The sequence below is a fragment of the Trachypithecus francoisi genome, unplaced genomic scaffold, assembly GCF_009764315.1.
Source record: "Trachypithecus francoisi isolate TF-2019V2 unplaced genomic scaffold, Tfra_2.0 Lachesis_group2, whole genome shotgun sequence".
Classification (NCBI taxonomy): domain Eukaryota; kingdom Metazoa; phylum Chordata; class Mammalia; order Primates; family Cercopithecidae; genus Trachypithecus; species Trachypithecus francoisi.
This window is the reverse complement of record NW_022681465.1, coordinates 157,862,839-157,884,738: the sequence shown is the minus strand read 5'-3', so window position 1 is coordinate 157,884,738 and position 21,900 is coordinate 157,862,839. Positions and strand designations below refer to the sequence as shown.

The 21,900-nt window shown below is 43.3% G+C and overlaps 1 protein-coding gene across 1 annotated transcript; it reads left to right on the top strand.

Moving 5' to 3' along the window:
• The first annotated feature begins 30 nt into the window (after nt 1-30).
• On the top strand, nt 31-21,900 carry UBE2B (ubiquitin conjugating enzyme E2 B). The gene is made up of 6 exons (XM_033181205.1): nt 31-1,025; nt 3,104-3,184; nt 5,703-5,728; nt 9,307-9,396; nt 18,901-18,989; nt 20,815-21,900. The coding sequence occupies exons 1-6, from the start codon at nt 982-984 to the stop codon at nt 20,941-20,943; spliced, it is 459 nt and encodes a 152-aa protein (XP_033037096.1). The 5' UTR covers nt 31-981; the 3' UTR covers nt 20,944-21,900.

Sequence of the window (21,900 nt, the reverse complement as noted above, 5' to 3'; positions counted from 1 at the left end):
ATTGAAAGCAGACCCAGAAAGGAAAAACTGCATAATACACCATCCTTTAATGTTTGCCCAGAATTTCCAATACTAGAAACCCCACTGCAAAGCAGAAAGACTATTTGGTAGCTTCAAGGAACCATTTCAGGATATTGTGGTGTGGCCCTCAGTATTCAATGCTGCCTTAGAAGATCTTGCGATCCTCTATCTTCTTGCCCCAAGTACCAGAGTTCATAAGCCACTGAACCAACCAGAGGGGAGTTATTTTTGGTCCTGGTTTAAAGAAAACAAAACAAGCTGTTGATCCTCCCACGACCTCTTGGGTAATGTCTCTATACCTGTGATAAACCGAAAACAACTAATAAAGGTGTGTATCCAGCCCGCACCCTCTTAGACCCGCTTCACAGACCTGGCCGAAACTCACATCCAGGCGAGGCTCTCACGTGACCCATTCTAAACGCGTCACAGGGACACGTGGTTCTAGATACTTCTCCCCCTCCCCCTCAGGGGTGGATTGTTGACAAGGCCGGGGGCAGTCACGTGATCTTACATCATCCCACCTCCTTTCCCTGAAATCTCTGGCCCGGATGCGTCCCTCTTTCTCCACCCCGCCGAGCCTAAACTAGAGACGGGGAGGCAGACAGGATAGTGTGCTGGTTTCGTGGTCTCTGAATCCACAACTCTAGTCTGAACACAGAGAACACAAATTTGTCGATCACTTCAGGAAGCCGAGGAAGAACCACGCCCCGCTGAAGGGCTCAGGGAACGCGCGCTCCCCTGTCCCGCCCCCTCCTCCCCCAGCACTCACTCTGTGGTAGCGGCGGAGGGCGGAGGGATCCGGAGGCGGCGGAGGGAGACGTCATTGCAGGGTTGTTTGTCAGTCTCGGTGGCGGCGGCGGCGGCAGCGGCGATCCACAGTGATTCGTCCGCCGCGCCGGGGGGTGGGGGGGCTGCGCGGGACTCTTTTCTTTCAGACTGACCGCGGGGCAGCTGCGGAGCATGTCGACCCCGGCCAGGAGGAGGCTTATGCGGGATTTCAAGCGGTAAGGGCCTTCAGCTTCGCATAGATGACGGCCCCTCAAAGCTGCGGGGCTGCAGGGCGTGGATCCCGGACACCTTCCCCTTGTGACCCTCAGAGGGCCGGCTGTGGGCCCAGCGGGACTGGCAGAAGCCGGGTCCTACCTCGGCCCCTACTCTCCTTATCCTTGCGACTCGCTCTGGCGCCCGAAGAAATTTCGATACTGCTTCCCCTCCCCCCAAAAAGTAAAACGATGTCGATCGACTGGTCTAGGGTTCCCTGCTGCCCATTTCGGCCACCTGCCCGGCGTCTCGTCCAGGGGATCAGACATCATCCACCCGCCTCTGCACCCTGCGGCACCCCTTTCTTGACCCCTCAAAGTGAGCTCCCGCGGGAGCTTGTTCTCCGGCAGCACCAGTCAGCTTTGTTTCATGGCCCTTCAGTCTTCTCCGAGGAGCCGGGTTGGGGCGAACCTCCCCAGCCCCCCACCCCCACCAGTCCTTTCCATTTCTGCCGTGAGGGTAGGGTCCAGTGGGTGAGGCCCGGAGGTTAACCCATCCCCGAAACCCGACTCTGTCCCCGCCCGCCTGAAAGGACCTTGGGAACTGACTTAGAGATCTGGGACCGTAGAGCTGGCCACCCCGGCTGCCAGTGCCTTCTGGAACTCAGATCTGGCTGGTGAAGAAAGCCCTATCTATAGCCTCCCGAGTCTGGAAAAATGCCTTCCCTTAGACTGGCGCTAATTTGATACTCCTGGGCCTCCTTTGGTAAATAAAATAGGGTTTTGTTAGGAGGTATTGGGGTTGTGAGGAAGAAAATGATTATTCTGTTAGTTTACCTTTTATTGGATACTTAGAGACATAGAAAAAATAAGTGAGAAAACATTTTGATATTCTGCACATTTTTCTTAAAATTTTTTCTGGGGACACCTACCCTAATTGAACAAAATAGCATAAAAACATAGATTTGTCGCTCAGGAAGTCACCTCTCAGTTATAAAGCTTATGTGAGGTATTTGGATATGGCCAACTTATTTAATTCATTCGTAGCTTCTCTTAGCCATTTAAAGGTAGGCGTCAAGCAGTGCAGTTCTTCTAAGGCTTCTGTTTGTGGTGGCCTAATTTGCTTGATATTGATTAAAACCCATTTTTTTTGTGTGGACTAGTTGCAAATTATGATGCCCCATGAAAACAACTGCATATGTATTTGTGTGTGTATATAATGTAGCATTTTAAATTGAGGTTACAGTCTCTGAAAGGAGATGCCCTTTTTGGTGCAAAAGTCATTTTTCTAAAGCTTGAAATCAGTGTATCTGATTAGCACTCATGACTAAAATTCAGATAGTAAACTAGTTCATGTCATTGTCGCCCTGGCTCCTTACTGTAATGCTCTGCTTAATTCTGGGTTGAATACATGGCACCTTTTGTAGTTATCCAGAGATCTGCAGGTTACAAGAATTTGACTATGACGAATGTTGGAAAGCCTTGTATTGAGTCTCCTGATTTGAGAGGTAGATTTGATGTTAGTGCAGAGCCTTTAAAATAGGGACTGGCGGAAAACCTACTGATTACTTTTTAAAGCCATTACTGTTTGAAGCAAAAGGGATAGAGTAAATCTGCTGCCTAATACTAGTTTCCTAGTTTAATGTGTTTTCAGTCATTTCGTGTTTACCCTGAGGTTTGCTTTTTTTTTTTTTTTCTTGTAGCCATTTTGCAGAAGCAGCCGTGGTTAGGATACACATGCATGTTTAGAGCAGCCAAATCAATGGTTCTGTAAAAATATTACTTGCTTTTGAGGTTTTAAACTTTTTTTGGTGTAAGAGGACAGTCTATATACATCAATTCTTGAAGAGATAATCTTGATAATATTGAAAGAGGGATGATTCTCAAGCCTTTTGGATTTTTAGGTAATTTGGAGAGGTATTTAATAAGTATATATACCTAGTTAATATATCTAAGTCATATGGTTCATTTTAGTTCCCAATAACAAGGAAATGGAGTTAGTCTGTGTCTCAAAATAGATGGTGTAGTGTCTGTCGGTGTTTATGTGGCCTCCTTAGTGGTCTTAATGTTCAACTTTTTAAATTACAACGCTGCATTTCTAGGTTACAAGAGGACCCACCTGTGGGTGTCAGTGGCGCACCATCTGAAAACAACATCATGCAGTGGAATGCAGTTATATTTGGGTGAGTTGAAAGGTTTAACAAATAATAGGTGTGTGCTGAATCTTTAAGAAAAGTGAACATATGGCCGGGCGCGGTGGCTCAAGCCTGTAATCCCAGCACTTTGGGAGGCCGAGACGGGCGGATCACGAGGTCAGGAGATCGAGACCATCCTGGCTAACACGGTGAAACCCCGTCTCTACTAAAAATACAAAAACTAGCCGGACGAGGTGGCTGGCGCCTGTAGTCCCAGCTACTGGGGAGGCTGAGGCAAGAGAATGGCGTGAACCCGGGAGGCGGAGTTCGCAGTGTGCTGAGATCCGGCCACTGCACTCCAGCCTGGGCGACAGAGCGAGACTCTGCCTCAAAAAAAAAAAAATGAACATATAACAACTGTCTAGGAAAAGAAACTGAGGTGGAATGAGAGATCTTAAGGACTAAAACTGCAAGATACATTAGAAAAAAAATTTTTTCAATTAGAGTTTTGGCCCAGCACAGTAGCTCAATGCCTGGGAGGATCACTGGAGCCCAGGAGTTCATCACCAGCCTGGGCAATATAGTGAGACAGAGAGACTCTGTCCCCTCGCCACCAAAAAAAGAGTTTTGGCCCAGTCTGGGCAACATAGTGAGAGACCTCATCTCTACAAAAAGTATAAAACTAACTGGGCATGGTGGTGCCCAGCTACTTGGAAGGCCGAGGCAGGAGGATCGCTTGAGCTGCAGTGTGCCACTGCACTCCAGCCTGGGCAGCCAGCTTTCCAAAAAAAAAAAAAAAAAAAAAGGAAAAAGTTTCAGCAGTTATACAAAGTTTATTTGCTCTTTGATGTTATTACATATGGTTTTATAATCACTTGGGGTTTTACTTTTAAGATACTACTCAAAACTAAATGGGATGGAATAATAAAGGAGAAACAATAAGTTACTTTGTATAAAACATATCATGCAAATGCTCTCATTCTGTTGGAGCTGTTAAAAGGTTTGGAACCAAAAATATTAAGAACTTCCACTGCTGCAAGAATTTAAGTGAAAATGATTCACAGGCCAGTGTAAAATAACGAATGCAGCCATTTGAGAAGCAGCTGTAAATTTTACCTACTATATATATTGCATATATGTTTTTTAATTTAAAATTTCCTTATGCTTTTTCTTTGGTTTTTCTAGACTTGATCTATTTTTTTCTTTCATTCCTTTGATACTAGAGTTTTGCATTAAAAAGTAAAAGGAATATGCTGATAAACAGAATTCTGACACTACAGAATCAGCTACAAGAGTCTACATTTAAAGACTAGTGGAAAATGAGTGAAGTTCATCCTCATAAAGTACTTCTGAATCTGAGTTAAATACATGGCACCTTCAGGATATTATCCTGCTGCTTTGAGATCCTGAATATGCCTTGCAAGTAATAATTAAGCTTTATGCTGCTGCTTAGGAAAGATGAAATTGGAGGCCGGGCGCGGTGGCTCAAGCCTGTAATCCCAGCACTTTGGGAGGCCAAGACGGGCGGATCACGAGGTCAGGAGATCGAGACCATCCTGGCTAATACGGTGAAACCCTGTCTCTACTTAAAAAAAATACAAAAAACTAGCCGGGCAACGAGGCGGGCGCCTGTAGTCCCAGCTACTCGGGAGGCTGAGGCAGGAGAATGGCATAAACCCGGGAGACAGAGCTTGCAGTGAGCTGAGATCCGGCCACTGCACTCCAGCCTGGGTGGCAGAGCAAGACTCCGTCTCAAAAAAAAAAAAAAAAAAAAAAGAAATTGGGATGTGGGGGCAAGGATCTGAGCAAACAAATCTGGCTCTTTGGTGACATCAGCTATGCTTAGCCTATTTGAACAAAAGTTGTGGCTCCATTGGAAAGCAGGACACTTGGGTTTAGCATCATAACTAGAGTATTGCTTTACTTCTTATTGCTGTAAAATGAAAAGATGACTTTCCCTCTTAAGAATATACTTAAGGCCAGGTGTGGTGGCTCACGCCTGTAATCCCAGCACTTTGGGAGGCTGCGACGGGTGGATCACTTGAGGTCAGTTCAAAACCAGCCTGACCAAGATGGTGAAACCCCATCTCTACTAAAAATATAAAAATTAGCCGGGCGTCTGTAATCCCACCTACCGGGAGGTTGAGGCAGGAGAATTGCTTGAACCTGGGAGAAGGAGGTTGCAGTGAGCTGAGAATGTGCCATTGCACTTCAGCCTGGGGGACAAGAGCAAAATTCCGTCTCAAAAAAAAAAAAAAAGAATATATATATTTACAAAATGACTGGTCAGTATTAATGAAAGTTTTTTTGTGCTAAAATTATGGACAAGTTTTTTTGTTTGGTTTCGTAAAACCACCCTAAAAAGAAAGCTTAGAACGAAAGTTATACTTTATGCCTGGGTCTTTGAAAATTCAGGGCTAAGGTGTTATTAAACTCTACCTTAAAACTCCACAAATCATCAGAATGAGTCCCTCTTTTTCTGTTGGAGTTTATCCTTTCCATTCTTGAAAATCAAGAAAAAGCAGAATGAGAAACTTCTTTTAATCAGAAATCTTCTTGTTTTCAGACCAGAAGGGACACCTTTTGAAGATGGTAAGTCATACTCATTATGTTTTCTATAGTGTTATGAGGTTACTTTTTGGTAGAAAATTGTAACACCAACATATCTACTTGAAGCCATTTTCTGTGGTTAATAGGCCAAGTTAAAAGTAAAGCTATGGAAAATTTATACTTTATAAGGGACTTTTTCCCACAGCAGCTTGGTCACCTCCATTCGTAACCGGTATTAAAGGTTACTTTAATGTTTTCGTGTAGAACTGTAAGCCGAGATGGCAATGTTTATGTTGAGAATAGTTTAAATTTAGGTGGCCTTAATAAAGATATCTCTGAGGTAAACACCAGAAGAGTAAATCATGCTGTTTTACTTTGTTATCTTTGATACTTGACAGGGTGTTGAGTTGAACTTTTTCATAAACATACGTAGCTGCCAGTAGTTTCAAGTACTACTAGCATTTAACACCCATAAGTAGTTACCATTTTGCATAATCTTTGGCATCTCAGGTTGCGTATTTTCATCGGGGCAAGGAAAATGGGAAACGAGTTCTAATAACGTATTTATAATTGAGCTTATCAAATTGATTTTAACTAGGTACTTAGACTTTTCCTAATTACAGTATTGGATTTTAAGAAATTATTAAACAGCTTTGTTATTAACAAAATGACTTCAGAATTAATCCATCAAAAATATTTATCCGAGAATATTGATAATTCTCTGTTTGTAAGGACGTAATCTCAATGTCCAGTAGGAGAAATGGTTAAGCAAATTATGATGTATCTGGATTCTGGAATATGTACCTGTTAAAGAATAAGGTAGATTTGGACATACTGTCTTAAGAGGACAAAAAAACTACAGGATAATGTTTGTTGTAGCATCACATTTTTAGTAAATACATATATGCATGTGTGTCTATGTTAAAGGGTTATATATCAAACTGTTACCAGTGATTATCTGTAGGTGGGGGTAAGGAGTTGAAGGAGGTACAAAAGATGCCAGGTGGCCAGGGGCAGTGGCTCACACCTGTATAGCCAGCGCATTGGTAGGCTTAGGCAGGTGGATCATGGATCACTTGAGCCCAGGAGTTTGAGACCAGCCTGGGGGAGCCCTTCTTTACAAAAAATTAGCCAGGCATGGTGGTACATGCCTTTAGTCCCAGCTACTTGGGAGGATCACGGGAGCCCGAGAGGTCGAGGCTGCAGTGAGCCCTGATGGAGCCACTGTGCTCCAGCCTGGGCAACAGAGTGAGACCCTGTCTTAAATTACCAATTTTTCTTAATTTCTTAATTTAAAGACATTTTTATTAGTATTAGGGAGCTCTGGATCCTTGAGTTATCTTTTTTGTGTGTGTGTGTGTGTGTGTGTCGCCATCTCACCCAGGCTGGAGTGCAGTGGCGCAGTCTTGGCTCTCTGAAACCTCCGCCTCCCAGGTTGAAGTGATTCTCGTGCCTCAGCCTTCCAAGTAGCTGGGATTACAGACATGCGCTACCATGCCCGGCTGGTTTTTGTATTTTTAGTAGAGACGGGGTTTCACCATGTTGGCCAGGCTGGGGCCTTAAACTACTGACGTCAGGTGATCTGCCCACCTTGGTCACCCAAAGTCCTGGGATTACAGGCATGAGCCATGCCCAGCCAAGTATCTGTCTTTTTAATATTCTGTATGATAGGAAGTAAGATGAACAAAGCACTTCTGCATGTCATAGTATGATAGTTGTCTGGAAGAAAAGCACTTCTGCAGTTGTTGAAGTTGCAATTTGAACTTTTTTCATGGAACATTTTTACTTGAAAATACAGATAAGCTATGGTTATTCAGGTTTGAATATATGGCAGACATATTCTCAGAAATGATGTAATAAGCTTGGTGTGGTGGCAGGCACCTGTAATCCCAGCTACTCGGGAGACTGAGGCAGGATAATTGCTTGAACCTGGGAGACAGAGGTTGCAGTGCGCCAAGGTTGCACCATTGCACCCCAGCCTGGACAACAGAGCAAGACTCCATCTCAAAAAAAATAAAAATAAAAAGTGGAGGGAGATCTAAGTGGGTTGTTAGGTTAAGGATAACAACTGAAGATAGTTGTTGCTGTTGATAAAATGACAGCTTCCTGATACTTACTTTTTGATGTTAGTGGGTAGTGTTACCTGTTGTGATTTTTTTGATAGTATATAATGGAATATGGCAACATTTGGAAGATCTGTAAAGCTGAGTCACCCAATATTTTGCAGATGTCCCAGGAGTAATAATACAAAACCATGAATGGGTAAAACGTATGTGAAATGAACAGATTTTAATGTAACTGAGTACAAAAAGTTGACTAATAATTTCAGATTCTATATTGCAGCAAACCTTTAAAAGAACTACCATTTCTTTGGTATAATATCAAAACAGAATAGCTACAGTTACCTGAAAAAGCTATTAAAATACTACTTTTTTTGCCGGGCGCGGTGGCTCATGCTTGTAATCCCAGCGCTTTGGGAGGCCAAGGTGGACGGATTACCTGAGGTCAGGAGTTCAAGACCAGCCTGGCCAACATGGTGAAACCTCGTCTCTACTAAAAATACAAAAATGAGCCAGGCGGGATGGCATGTGCCTGTAATCCCAGCTACTCCAGAGGCTGAGGCAGGAGAAATGCTTGAACCCGGGAGGTGGATAGATTGAGTGTAGAAGCAGATAAGATAATCCAGTGGTCTTCTGTTAAACCAATCATTAAAGAGACAGTTGCAAATATGTAAAACAATGCTTACACTTACCACCAACTTGGGGAGAAATATAATTTTAATTTATATTATGTGTAATGGGTTTGCAGTTTAACCTACCTTTTTTTTTTGGAAACAGTCTTGCCTCGCTCGTGTCACCCAGACTGGAGTGCAGTGGTGCGATCTTGGCTCACTGCAACCTCTGCCTCCCAGGTTCATGCGATTCTCTTGCCTCAGTCTCCTCAGTAGCTGAGATTACAGGCACCTCCATACCTAGCTCATTTTTGTACTTTTAGTAGAGACAGGGTTTCACCATGTTGGCCAGGCTAGTCTCCAACTCCTGACCTCAGGTGATCCGCCCATCGCTTAGCCTCCCAAAGTGCTGGGATTACAGGCATGAGCCACCGCACCTGGCTACAGTTATTTTTAATGAAGATTTTCTGAGTTAAACTTTTTTTTTGTTTGAGATGGAGTCTTGCTTTGTCGCCCATGCCAGAGCATAGCGGCATTTTCTGGGCTTACTGCAACCTCCACCTCCTGGGAGCATCCTTTGCCATGTGGTAGTCAGCCCCTCTCAAAATCCTTTGACCACCCGTCATTCTAAGCTATAATAAACTATTTGTAGTTCTTCAAATATGCATTTTAAATCTTGGTAGCTAAGGCCTAGTTGCCTTCCAAAAATATGACAGTTAACACTCCCACCAATAGCAACATGAATGTGCTTGTTCCCCAACTGCTTGCCAATGCTGCGTGCTATCATTCTAACATAAATAGAGTATATTTAGTATGTTTTGTGTGCCGAACCAAAGTTGACATACTAACTTTTATGTGGTTGTACAAAAACCAGTATGCCGTTGAGAATTGATGAAGAGATTAAAAAGTCATGCTTGTCTTTACTATAATTATTTTGTTTTCTCTCTAGGTACTTTTAAACTAGTAATAGAATTTTCTGAAGAATATCCAAATAAACCACCAACTGTTAGGTTTTTATCCAAAATGTTTCATCCAAATGGTAAGTAGCATTTTATAGATTCGGCAGATGATAGTGGGGAAAAGAGTTGTTTCCCTCCTTTTAGCTCTTTCACCTTACATTTCACTGTTAGGACTCACTTGCAGGTGTTGCTTCCATGTCCATGTTAGCCATGTATTTTGTTGCGGATTTTTTTTTTTTTGGAGATGGAGTCTGGCTCTGTCGCCCAGGCTGGAGTGCAGTGGCGCAATCTCAGCTCACTGCAAGCTCCGCTTCCCAGGTTCATGCCATTCTCCTGCCTCAGCCTTCCAAGTAGGTGGGACTATAGGCGCCTGCCACCACACTTGGCTTATTGTTTGTATTTTTAGTAGAGACGGGGTTTCACCGTGTTAGCCAGGATGGTCTCGATCTCCTGACCTCGTAATCCACCCACCTTGGCCTCCCAAAGTGCTGGGTTTGTTGTGGATTTTTGGTTTGTTTCTTGTTTCTTCAGAGACAAGGTTATACTCTGTCACCCCTGCTGGAGTGCAGTGGTGCAATCACAGTTCACTGTTACCTCAGACTCCTGGGTTCAAGTAATTCTCCTGCCTTAGACTCCTAAGTAGCTAGGATGACAGGCATGGACCACCATGCCCAGCTAATTTTTTTTTGTTTGTTTTCTTTTTCTTCTTTGTAGACACAAAGTCTCTACATGTTACCCAGGCTGGTCCTTGAACCCCTAGCCTGAAGCAGTCCTCCCACTTTGACCTCCCAAAGCACTGTGATTACAGGAATGGGCCACCTTTTCCAGCCTTTAGCTATGTTTCTGTAGCTAGAATCTTAGGAAGCTTCCAAATTTGAGGTCAAGTTGTTTTAATAACCCCTGAATTAAAAGTAATATGTGGTCGGGCATGGTAGCTCATACCTGTAATCTCAACACTTTGGGAGACCAAGTTGGGCAGATCACCTGAGGTCAGGAGTTTGAGACCAGCCTGGCCAACATGGTGAAGCCCCATCACTACTAAAAATACAAAAATTAGCCAGGCATGATGGTGGGCACCTGTAATCTCAGCTACTCAGGAGGCTGAGACAGGAGAATTGCTCGAACCTGGGAGGCGGAGGTTGTAGTGAGTCGAGATCACAACACTGCACTTCAGCCTGGGTGACAAAGCAAGACTCTGTCTCCAAAAACACAAAGGTAATATGTTAAGCTAGGCACAGTGGTGCACACCTGTAGTCCCAGCTACTCCGAAGGCTAAGACAGGAGGGTGGCTTGAGGCCAGCCTAGGTAACATAGCAAGATCCTGTCTCTACTAAAATAAATAGATTAAATAAATAAATAAATAAATAAAAGTATTATCTATTTATTTGTGGAATTGTGAAAAATAACGAGAAAAATCTGTTGGCTAAAATTAAGCTTTTCGAAAATACAATTTTGGCCAGGCACAGTGATTCATACCTATAATCCCAGCACTTTGGGAGGCCAAGGTGGGAAGGTTGCTTGAGCCCAGGAGTCAGAGACCAGCCTGGGCAACATAGTGAGGTCCCATCCCTATAAAACATTTAAAAAGTAGCAGGGCACGGTGGCTCACACCTGTAGTCTCAGCTACTTATGGAGGCTGAGGTGAGAGGATCACTTGAGCCCAGGAGGTCAAGGCTGCAGTGAGCCATGACTGTCCTACTGCACTCTAGCCTGGGCAACAGAGCAAGATCCTATCTCAAAAGTACAATTTTGCATATACAAAATTGGAGTCAGCGACCATGCACAGTGGTTCATGCCTATTAATTCCAGCACTTTGGAAGGCTGAGGCAGGTGGATTGCTTGAGCCCAGGAGTTCAAGACCAGCTTAGGCAACATGGTGAAACCCTGTCTCTACAAAAAATACAAAAATTAACTGGGCACAGTGGTGCATATCTGTATTCCCAGCTACTAGGGAGGCTGAGGTGGGAGAATTGCTGGAGCCTGGGAGGTTGAGGCTGTAGTGAGCCATGATTGCACCACTGCACTCCACCCTGGGTGACAAAGCAAGACCCTGTCTCAAAAAAAAAAAAAAAGAAAAGAAAATTGGGATCATTTATATATAAAATGAGGTGTTTGTTTGTTTTAATATACTGTGAACATTTTCCCTTTTTTTTTTTTTTTTTTTTTTTTTGAGACGGAGTCTCACTCTGTCGCCGGGGCTGGAGTGCAGTGGCCAGATCTCAGCTCACTGCAAGCTCCGCCTCCCAGGTTCACGCCATTCTCCTGCCTCAGCCTCCCGAGTAGCTGGGACTACAGGCGCCCGCCACCTCGCCCGGCTAGTTTTTTGTATTTTTTAGTAGAGACGGGGTTTCAGAGTGTTAGCCAGGATGGTCTCGATCTCCTGACCTCGTGATCCGCCCGTCTCGGCCTCCCAAAGTGCTGGGATTACAGGCTTGAGCCACCGCGCCCGGCCATTTTCCCTTATTAAATATTCTGGGCCGAGCACAGTAGCTCACGCCTGTAATCCCAGCCCTTTGGGAGGGAAAGGTGGGCAGGTCATGAGGTCAAGAGATCAAGACCATCCTGGCCAACATGGTGAAACCTCATCTCTACCAAAAATACAAAAATTAGCTGGGCATGGTGGCGCGTGCCTGTAGTCCCAGCTACTCAGGAGGCTGAGGCAGGAGAACTGCTTGAACCAGGGAGGCAGAGGTTTCAGTGAGCTGAGATCATGCCACTGCACTCCAGCCTGGCAACAGAGCAAGACTTCATCTCAAAAAAATAAGTGTTCTGATACATCATTTTTTTTTTTTTTTTTTTTTTTTTGAGACGGAGTCTTGCTCTGTTGCCCAGGCTGGAGTGCAGAGTGGCCGGATCTCAGCTCACTGCAAGCTCCGCCTTCCGGGTTTACGCCATTCTCCTGCCTCAGCCTCCCGAGTAGCTGGGACTACAGGCACCAGCCACCTCACCCGGCTAGCTTTTTGTATTTTTTAGTAGAGACGGGGTTTCACCGTGTTAGCATTTTTAATGGCAAAATGTTCTGTTACATAGATTTACTATATTTTTAACCAGTATCCAATTGTTGATAGTTTTCAATTGTTTATAATTTTAAATAGCACTTTGAACATTCTTAAAAATAAATCTTAAAAAAAATTTTTTTTTTTTTTTTTTTTGAGAAAAAGACTCGCTCTGTCACACAGGCTGGAGTACAGTGGTGTGATCTTGACTCACTGCAACCATTACCTCCTGGGTTCAAGTGATCTTTAGCCTCAGCCTCCTAAGTAGCTGGGACTGCAGATGTGTGCCACCATACCCAGCTAATTTTTTTTTTTTTTTTTTTTGAGACACAGTCTTGCTCTATTGGCCAGGCTGGAGTGCAGTGGCATGATCTCAGCTCACTGCAACCTCTGCTTCCCAGGTTCAAGTGATTCTCCTGCCTCAGCCTCCCAAGTAGCTTCATACTCAGCTAATTTTTATATTTTTAGTAGAGATGGGGTTTCACCATGTTGGCCAGGCTGATCTTGAACTCCTGACCTCAGGTGATCTGCCTGCCTTGGCCTCCCAAGTGTTAGGATCACAGGTGTGAGCTGCTGTGCTTGGCCTGAAAATAAATCTTTCCAGATACTAGTTATTTTTTTTACTGAGTTTTTTGTTTTTTTTTTAATTGCTGCATAACAAATAGACTTAAGTTTTTTAAATGTGGGGATAACTGGGTCAGAGGCTTGTGTGTTTTTAAAGCTTTAATACCATTTTCAATTTTTTTCCTTCAGTGGAATTGTTCTCATTTTCACTTGGTAGAGTAGTTTGTTACTACTCTTCATTAAATGATGGCTAATTACTTTGTAATACATTTGGTCTTCCTTGACATCTTGCTGTTTACATCTATTACATTTATATTTCTGGATTATTAATTACCACGTGAAAGACTTCTCCAAATTCTTGAAGCTCCTCTTCAGTTCTGTAGCCTTTGCTCATTTAAATGTGGTGTTCCCCATCAGCCAACTCACTTTCAAGAAGAACATTTTCAGAGGTCCTCTTGGTCGTGTCTCTAGTACTGCAGAATACATTATAGAGCTCCCTACCCAGAGGACAGATGTGTTTTGTTTGTGTCTGGAATCAAGATGACTTTCCAGTAATAGATACTACCTTTGGCGCTTCATTGCCGTGAAGTTGCTTTTTCATTCTAGTTGCCTTTTTTGCTTTTTTTTTTGGTCTGAGACAGGTTTAATTTTATTTTCTGTTTCTCTTTTTGGGGAAGTTCCTAAGTCATTTACCATTTATTCCATTGTAGCTTTATCTTGCTTAGACTTGTTATTGAGTCAAACCAAACCAGTTATGGTAAGAGGGTCTTTAAATCAAAGTGGGAAAGACTGTAGAATGAGTAAGGGGTATAAATGTAGGGTTATCAACTTAAGCAAATTTTTAAGAAAACACAGTGTATGTGGTTTTCACATCTCTTTATAGCATGGTTTCCCTTTTTTTCTGTTACAAGTCCTTTTTTTTTTTTTTTTTTTTTGAGGCGGAGTCTCACTCTGTCGCCCGGACTGGAGTGCAGTGGCCAGATCTCAGCTCACTGCAAGCTCCGCCTCCCGGGTTTACGCCATTCTCCTGCCTCAGCCTCCTGAGTAGCTGGGACTACAGGCACCCGCCACCTCGCCCGGCTAGTTTTTGTATTTTTAGTAGAGACGGGGTTTCACCGTGTTAGCCAGGATGGTCTCGATCTCCTGACCTCGTGATCCACCCGTCTCGGCCTCCCAAAGTGCTGGGATTACAGGCTTGAGCCACCGCGCCCGGCCACGAGTCCTTTTTTATAATTTAACTTTCTGGGCCGGGCGCGGTGGCTCAAGCCTGTAATCCCAGCACTTTGGGAGGCCGAGACGGGCGGATCACGAGGTCAGGAGATCGAGACCATCCTGGCTAGCATGGTGAAACCCCGTCTCTACTAAAAATACAAAAACTAGCCGGGCGAGGTGGCGGGCGCCTGTAGTCCCAGCTACTTGGGAGGCTGAGGCAGGAGAATGGCGTAAACCCGGGAGGTGGAGCTTGCAGTGAGCTGAGATCCGGCCACTGCACTCCAGTCCGGGCGACAAAGCGAGACTCCGCCTCAAAAAAAAAAAAAAAATAATAATAATAATAATAATAATTTAACTTTCTGGTTTACTTTTTTAAAAACATTTATTGAAATATAATTTACACACCAAGCTGTTCACCCACTTAAATTGTATAGCTCAAATGGTTTTTAGCATAGTCACAACCATTACCATGACCACTTTAAAACCAACAAAAGTCCCATAACTATTATCTTAGCAGTCAGCTGTGTTTGTCCTAAGCCTCCCCACTTCAGTCCTAGGGTAACCCCTAATCTATTTTCCCTCTAGATTTGACTATTCTGGACATTTCATATAAACGGAGTCTTACAACATGTGGTCCTTTGTGACTAACTTCTGTCACCCAGCATGAAGTTTTCAAGGCTCATCTATGTTGTGACATAATAGTATTTGTGATTCATTTTTTATTGCTGAATAATATTCCATTGTATGGATATTCTGTATTTTGTTCATTCATCAGTTGATAAGATGTTTTGAGTTCTGGTTTACTTTTGGATTCTCAGAAATAGTTACTCAGAAATTTAAAATTGTTTTATACTTTTATGGGTCTTACACAGTTGCCAATTTTTGCTTTAGGCAGCTAAGTTTGATGTTTTTGTGGGATGGACATTAAGTTGGCTTTGAAGCTGAGAGACAGATCTAGGCTAAGGCCAATGAATGGAAGTACTGAGCACATGGATGGTAACTGAGGCCACAGGAGTGAATAATATTGCCCAGTGTGTGTATAAAGGGTAAGAAAGAAAAGGGCCTATGATAGAGTCTGGAAGAATCACAGTGTTTAAGTGTGATTTGCTCCCCACTCCCTGTTATGGTTTGCTCCATGAAGTGGTATCTGTAACATTTAAATGCATTTACCCTTTGTTTTACATAGCAGTTCACTTCTAGAAATTTTTTCTACAGATAGTCTCACAATTGGGCAAATATTTATATTCATTGCTTGTATTTTCACAGAATCAGTCTAAAAGGGGAAGAACCCTCCCAGATGTTCAGGACTTTTGATACCTGTCACTTGATTTTTTTTTAATGAAAGGAATATGTATACTCATTGCACAAATAAATCATAAACACAAGGATAAAGAAAATAAGATAGGCCAGTCACGGTGGCTCACGTCTGTAATCCTAGCACTTTGGGAGGCTGAGGCAGGTGGATCACGAGATCAGGAGTTCGAGACCAGCCTGGCCAGCATAGTGAAACCCTGTCTCTAATAAAATATAAAAAATTAACCGGGCATGGTGACATGTGCCTGTAATCCCAGCTACTTGGGAGGCTGAGGCAGGAGAATTGCTTGAACCCGGGAGGCGGAGGTTGCAGTGAGCCGAGATTGCACCACTGCACTCCAGCCTGGGTGACAGAGCCAGACTCCATCTCAAAAAAAAAAAAAAAGGATCATCCGCTGGGTGCAGTGGCTCACGCCTGTAATCCCAGCATTTTCGGAGACTGAGGCAGGCAGATCACCTGAGGTCAGGAATTTGAGACTAGCTTGGCCAACATGGTAAAACCCCATCTCTACTAAAAATACAAAAATTAGCTGGGTGTGGTTGTACGTGCCTGTGACCCCAGCTACTCGGGAGGTTGAGGCAGGAGAGTTGCTTGAATCCAGGAGGTAGAGGTTGCAGTGAGCTGAGTTCTCACCACTGCACTCCAGCCTGGACAATAGACCAAGAATCCATCCGAAAAAAAAAAAAGGCCGGGCATGGTGGCTCATGCCAGCACTTTGGGAGGCTGAGGCGGGTGGATCACCTGAGGTCAGGAGTTCAAGACCAGCCTGGCCAACATGGTGAAACCACGTCTCTACTAAAAATGCAAAAATTAGCTGGGCATGGTGGCGGGCAACTGCAATCCCAGCTACGTGGGAGGCTGAGGCAGGAGAATCCCTTGAACCTGGGAGACGGAGGTTGCAGTGAGTCAAGATTGCACCATTATACTCCATCCTGGGCAACAAGAGCAAAACTATGTCTCAAAAAAAACAAAAGGACAAGAAAATAAGATCATCCATAACCCTACTATTACAAATATCCACTACTTACATTTTTTTTTTTTTTTTTTTTTTTTTTGAGACGGAGTCTCGCTCTGTCACCCAGACTGGAGTGCAGTGGCCAGATCTCAGCTCACTGCAAGCTCCGCCTCCCGGGTTCACGCCATTCTCCTGCCTCAGCCTCCCAAGTAGCTGGGACTACAGGCGCCTGCCAACGCGCCCGGCTAGTTTTTTGTATTTTTTAGTAGAGACGAGGTTTCACCATGTTAGCCAGGATGGTCTCGATCTCCTGACCTCGTGATCCGCCCGCCTCGGCCTCCCAAAGTGCTGGGATTACAGGCTTGAGCCACCGCGCCCGGCCTTTTTTTTTTTTTTTTTTTTTTTTTTTTTGCCACTACTTACATTTTGACATTCAGTCTTACGAATGTTTTTGTGACTACATATACTTTAAATGAATCTATATAAAATTTTTTAATCACAATAGGGAATTATAAATAAAAACATATTTTTAAGGTAATATTCTGTGAATGTCTTACTCTATAAACAATAGATATGTATCATTTCTGGTGATTGTGTTGCTATTGTTTATATGAATGTATCAGTCATTGTTTATTTAGCCAGTTCCCTCTTTTATGGACCACAAGGTAGTTTTCAGTTTTTCACTTTTTTTTTTTTTTTTTTTTTTTTGAGATAGAGTCTTGCTCTGTTGCCCAGGCTGGAGTGCAGTGGCACGATCTCGGCTTACTGCAACCTCTGCCTCCCGGGTTCAAGCAGTTCTCCTGCCTCAGCCTCCTGAGTAGCTGGGACTATAGGCGTGCACTATCATGCCCGGCTAATTTTTGTATTTGTAGTGGAGACGGGGTTTCACCATGCTGGCCAGGCTGGTCTCGAACTCATGACCTCATGATCCACCCGCCTCGGCCTCCCAAAATGCTAGGATTACAGGTGTGAGCCAGTGCACCTGGCCTTCTACTCTTATAAGTAGTAGTCGGCCGGGCGCAGTGGCTCAAGCCTGTAATCCCAGCACTTTGGGAGGCCGAGACGGGCGGATCACGAGGTCAGGAGATCGAGACCATCCTGGCTAACACGGTGAAACCCCGTCTCTACTAAAAAATATAAAAAATTAGCTGGGCGAGGTGGCGGGCACCTGTAGTCCCAGCTACTCGGGAGGCTGAGGCAGGAGAATGGCGTGAACCCGGGAGGCGGAGCTTGCAGTGAGCTGAGATCCGGCCACAGCACTCTAGCCTGGGCGACAGAGCGAGACTCCGTCTCAAAAAAAAAAAAAAAAGAAAAGAAATTTAACTCAAAGCCTCCTGATCGTAACATGCTATGAAAGAACATGAAAATGAATCTTAGTTCATTTTCTGCTACAACAGAATAGCAGGGACTGATAATTTGTAAACAATAGTAGTTTGTTTGGCTCATGGTTCTGGAGACTGGGAAGTCCAAGAGCATGGCACCAACACCTAAGCAAGGTTCTTGGTGCTGTGACATCCCATGGTGGAAGGCAGAATGACAAGTGAGCACACAAGACATGAGAAATAGTGCCAGACTCATCCTATTATCTGGAGTCCACTCCTGCCATCAGCGCTCATGACCTAAGCACTTCTTTTTTTTTTTTTTTTGAGACGGAGTCTCGCTCTGTCGCCCAGGCTGGAGTGCAGTGGCGCAACCTCGGCTCACTGCAAGCTCCGCCTCCCGGGTTCCCACCATTCTCCCGCCTCAGCCTCCAAGTAGCTGGGACTACAGGCGCCCGCCACCTCGCCCTGCTAGATTTTTGTATTTTTAGTAGAGACGGGGTTTCACGGTGTTAGCCAGGAGGGTCTCGATCACCTGACCTCGTGATCCACCCGCCTCAGCCTCTCAAAGTGCTGGGATTACAGGCTTGAGCCACCGCGCCCGGCCTGACCTAAGCACTTCTTAAAGGTCCCACTTCTCAACAGTGTTACAGTGGCAATTAAATTTCTTTTTTTTTTTTTCTAACTTAATTTTTTTTATTTTTATTTTTTTGAGACAGAGTCTTACCCTGTCATCCAGGCTGGAGTGCAGTGGTGTGATCTCGGCTCACTGCAACCTCTGCCTCCTGAGTTCAAGCGATTCTCCTGCCTCAGCCTCCCAAGTAGCTGGGATTACAGGCATGCGCCACAACGCCTGGCTAATTTTTATATTTTTAGTAGAGACGGGGTTTCACCATGTTGGCCAGGTTGGTCTCAAACTCCTGACCTCAGGTGATCCACCCGCCTCAGCCTCCCAAAGTGCTGGGATTACCGGCATGAGCTACTGCGCCCGGCCTCCAGCAATTACATTTCAACATGAGTTTTGGAGGGAACATTCAAACTATAGCAGGTGCAGAATAAGAGACCTTAGTTTTAAGACAGGTTTTCCTTTGATACAGAAGAATTTAGTTATTACCTAATATTTAAAACATCTAAGCCAAGCATTCTGTTTGTGGTAAAGATTTCTCTTAACTGTTAGATATGACAAAGTGAATGTGTAACCAATTTTAGTGTTGTCTTTGCAGTGTATGCTGATGGTAGCATATGTTTAGATATCCTTCAGAATCGATGGAGTCCAACATACGATGTATCTTCTATCTTAACTTCAATTCAGGTAAGTGTGTGTTAGGATGTATTATAATTTGTCAGTATTCTGTAGGATACAGTCAGCTCCTTTAGGAGCACTGTAACCTGCTTCGCACACAGGTAACCAATGGCAGAGCTTGGACAAGAATCCGTGTTTTTAGCTAACTTCTCTTTCAGTAGTGCCTACATGGGATCCAGTCTGCAGTCCCTTTCCTGATTGTGTAAGTTATATGTTCTCACAGGTCAGACCTAATTTGTGTCCGTGAAGCATAGCCAACGGTTGTGGAAAAGAAAAAAATGGCTTGGAAAAACCATAGGAACCTAAAGAAACTGCCAAGTGCAGATAAGCATTGAATGTGTTACCCCATCCAAGAAATTCTGTTTTAAAAAAAGAAAGGAAAATTAATGTAACCATTTGCCGAAGCAGTCTGGCAGAATATTTCAGAATAGATTTTTGAATGAAAATTTAGGAGGGGTGGAGTGAGGGGTGTTTTGGTTTTGTGGATTTGAGAGGAGCAGAAATAATATGTTGGTTTGTGATGTTCTTTTTAAAGTTTTTTCTGTCACACTTCTTTAATTCTGGTCTTTTTTTTTTTTTTTTTTGAGACAGAGTCTTGCTCTGTTGCCCAGGCTGGAGTGCAGTGGCTCAATACTGGCTCACTGCAACCTCTGCCTCCCAGGTTCAAGTGATTCTCCTGCCTCAGCCTCCTGAGTAGCTGGGACTACAGGCATATGCCACCACGCCCAGCTAAGTTTTTTGTATTTTTAGTAGAGATGGGGTTTCACAGTGTTAGCCAGGATGGTCTCGATCCAACCTCATGATCCGCTCACCTCAGCCTCCCAAAGTGTTGGGATTACAGGCGTGAGCTACTGTGCCAGGCCAATTCTGGTCATCTTACAAGCATTGTTTTTCAACCTTCCTATCTCACTCTTTTCCTGCTAAATGTATATGTTTTGTTGATTAAAGGAAATAAGACTTATCCCCCAACTTTTACTGTCAGACATTTGCAAAGTAACTGTAGTAGTAGAGTTTAACCTTGGAAAATGTTGGATACTGACAGATTTATTGATATTATATCTTAACTAAAGCTGTTCATTTCCTTGGTTTAATGAGAAAATCTCAATATGCTTAAGAATATTCTTTTCTGATTTCTTTGGAATTATAAGTATTTTTTCTTTTTCTTTTTTTTTTTTTTGAGACGGAATTTCACCCTTGTTGCCCAGGCTGCAGTGCAATGGCGCAGTCTTGGCTCACCACTACCTCTGTCTCCCGGGTTCAAGCAATTCTTCTGCCTCAGCCTCCTGAGTAGCTGGGATTACAGGCATACGCCACCACACCTGGCTAATTTTGTATTTTTAGAAATTACGGGGTTTTCTTCACGTTGGTCAGGCTGGTCTCGAACTCTCTACCTCAGGTGATCTGCCCACCTCGGCCTCCTACAGTACTGGGATTACAGGCATGAGCCACCACACCTGACCTCTTTTTCTTTTTAAATAGAAACGGTTTCCCTATGTTGCCCAGGCTGATCTTGAACTGCTGGGCTCAAGGGATCCTCCTGCCTCGGCCTCCCAAAGTGTTAGGATAACAGGCGCAAGCCACTGTACCCAGCTGAAATTGTAGGTCTTGGCAATTGAGAACATTATTTCCGAAGCTTAAGTTCCTTAGCAGCAGGAAACCTCATAGTATTTATCAAATCATTTCTAAAAGTATTTAGACCCAAAATTATATGACATGTTAATCTCTGAAGTAATTTATTGTTTTGTATAACTTCTCTGTAATATATTCCATATCTGACCCCTGTTAGTATAAAGAATAACTAAGCAAATCTGTTTTTTCTTTTCTTTCCTCCTAGTCTCTGCTGGATGAACCGAATCCTAACAGTCCAGCCAATAGCCAGGCAGCACAGCTTTATCAGGAAAACAAACGAGAATATGAGAAAAGAGTTTCGGCCATTGTTGAACAAAGCTGGAATGATTCATAATAGACAACTGGTCTGTTAATCTTTTTCATCATTGTTGTGTATAATTTACCTCTCAGTAGAAAGGCTAACAAATTTTAAGTGCCACAGGTTTTAAGGATTCTGCAGAAAAAAAAAGAAAAAAGTCCTTCAGTTTAGAACCTACAAAAGCTTGTGTATCTTGATTAATGTACTTTTTATTGCATGGTGTGAACTAAGTTATTGCTGCATAAATTTGTAATATATCCTGTTTGTATTTTTTTCCAAGTGTATAATGTTGGTGTGGAGTTTTCATGACAGAATATACACATTTTGTAAATCTGTACTTTTTTCAAATATTGAATGCCTTATTTTTGAATTCTTTAGATTTTTAAATTGGAGAAAAGCACTTAAAGTTTTTTATATATGAATATTACATGTAAAGCTGTTAAAATACATAACTTCAGTGCAAGAGACTTTGTCACTTATTTCCTTATGTGTGTAGGAGGGGTTAATAAGTCTCTAGCTCTCCATCTATTGATAGTTTCATTTACAATTTCAAAAGAACATTCTTACATTTTATCAAGGAAGTCTTCAAATTTGATTCTAAATAGCAATTATAATCTCCAACTTTATTTTGAATGTACCTATATTAGTTTCAATTGAGTAATTCTAGACATAACTGGTTTGGTTCTGTCCAACTCTGTATTTAGGCCATTTGTTACAGTTTCTTCATGCATTACTTACTGTTAAAACTGTACCTTTTGCGGTTTCACAGTTGGCACTTCTGCCACGAGCAGAGAACTGATGCGACTTGTTTTGCTGCTTGGTAGCACTTTTAAAAATTTTTGATTAATGAAGAAAGTAAAACCATAAACATTTGCCAAAAATTCATGCCCCAGTATTAGCAATGAATTGATTGCATTGGTTTGAGAAAGGCACATCTTGGAGGGAAATCTTGGTGTAACTTAAATATTTGAAAATTACCTTTAATGCAATGCA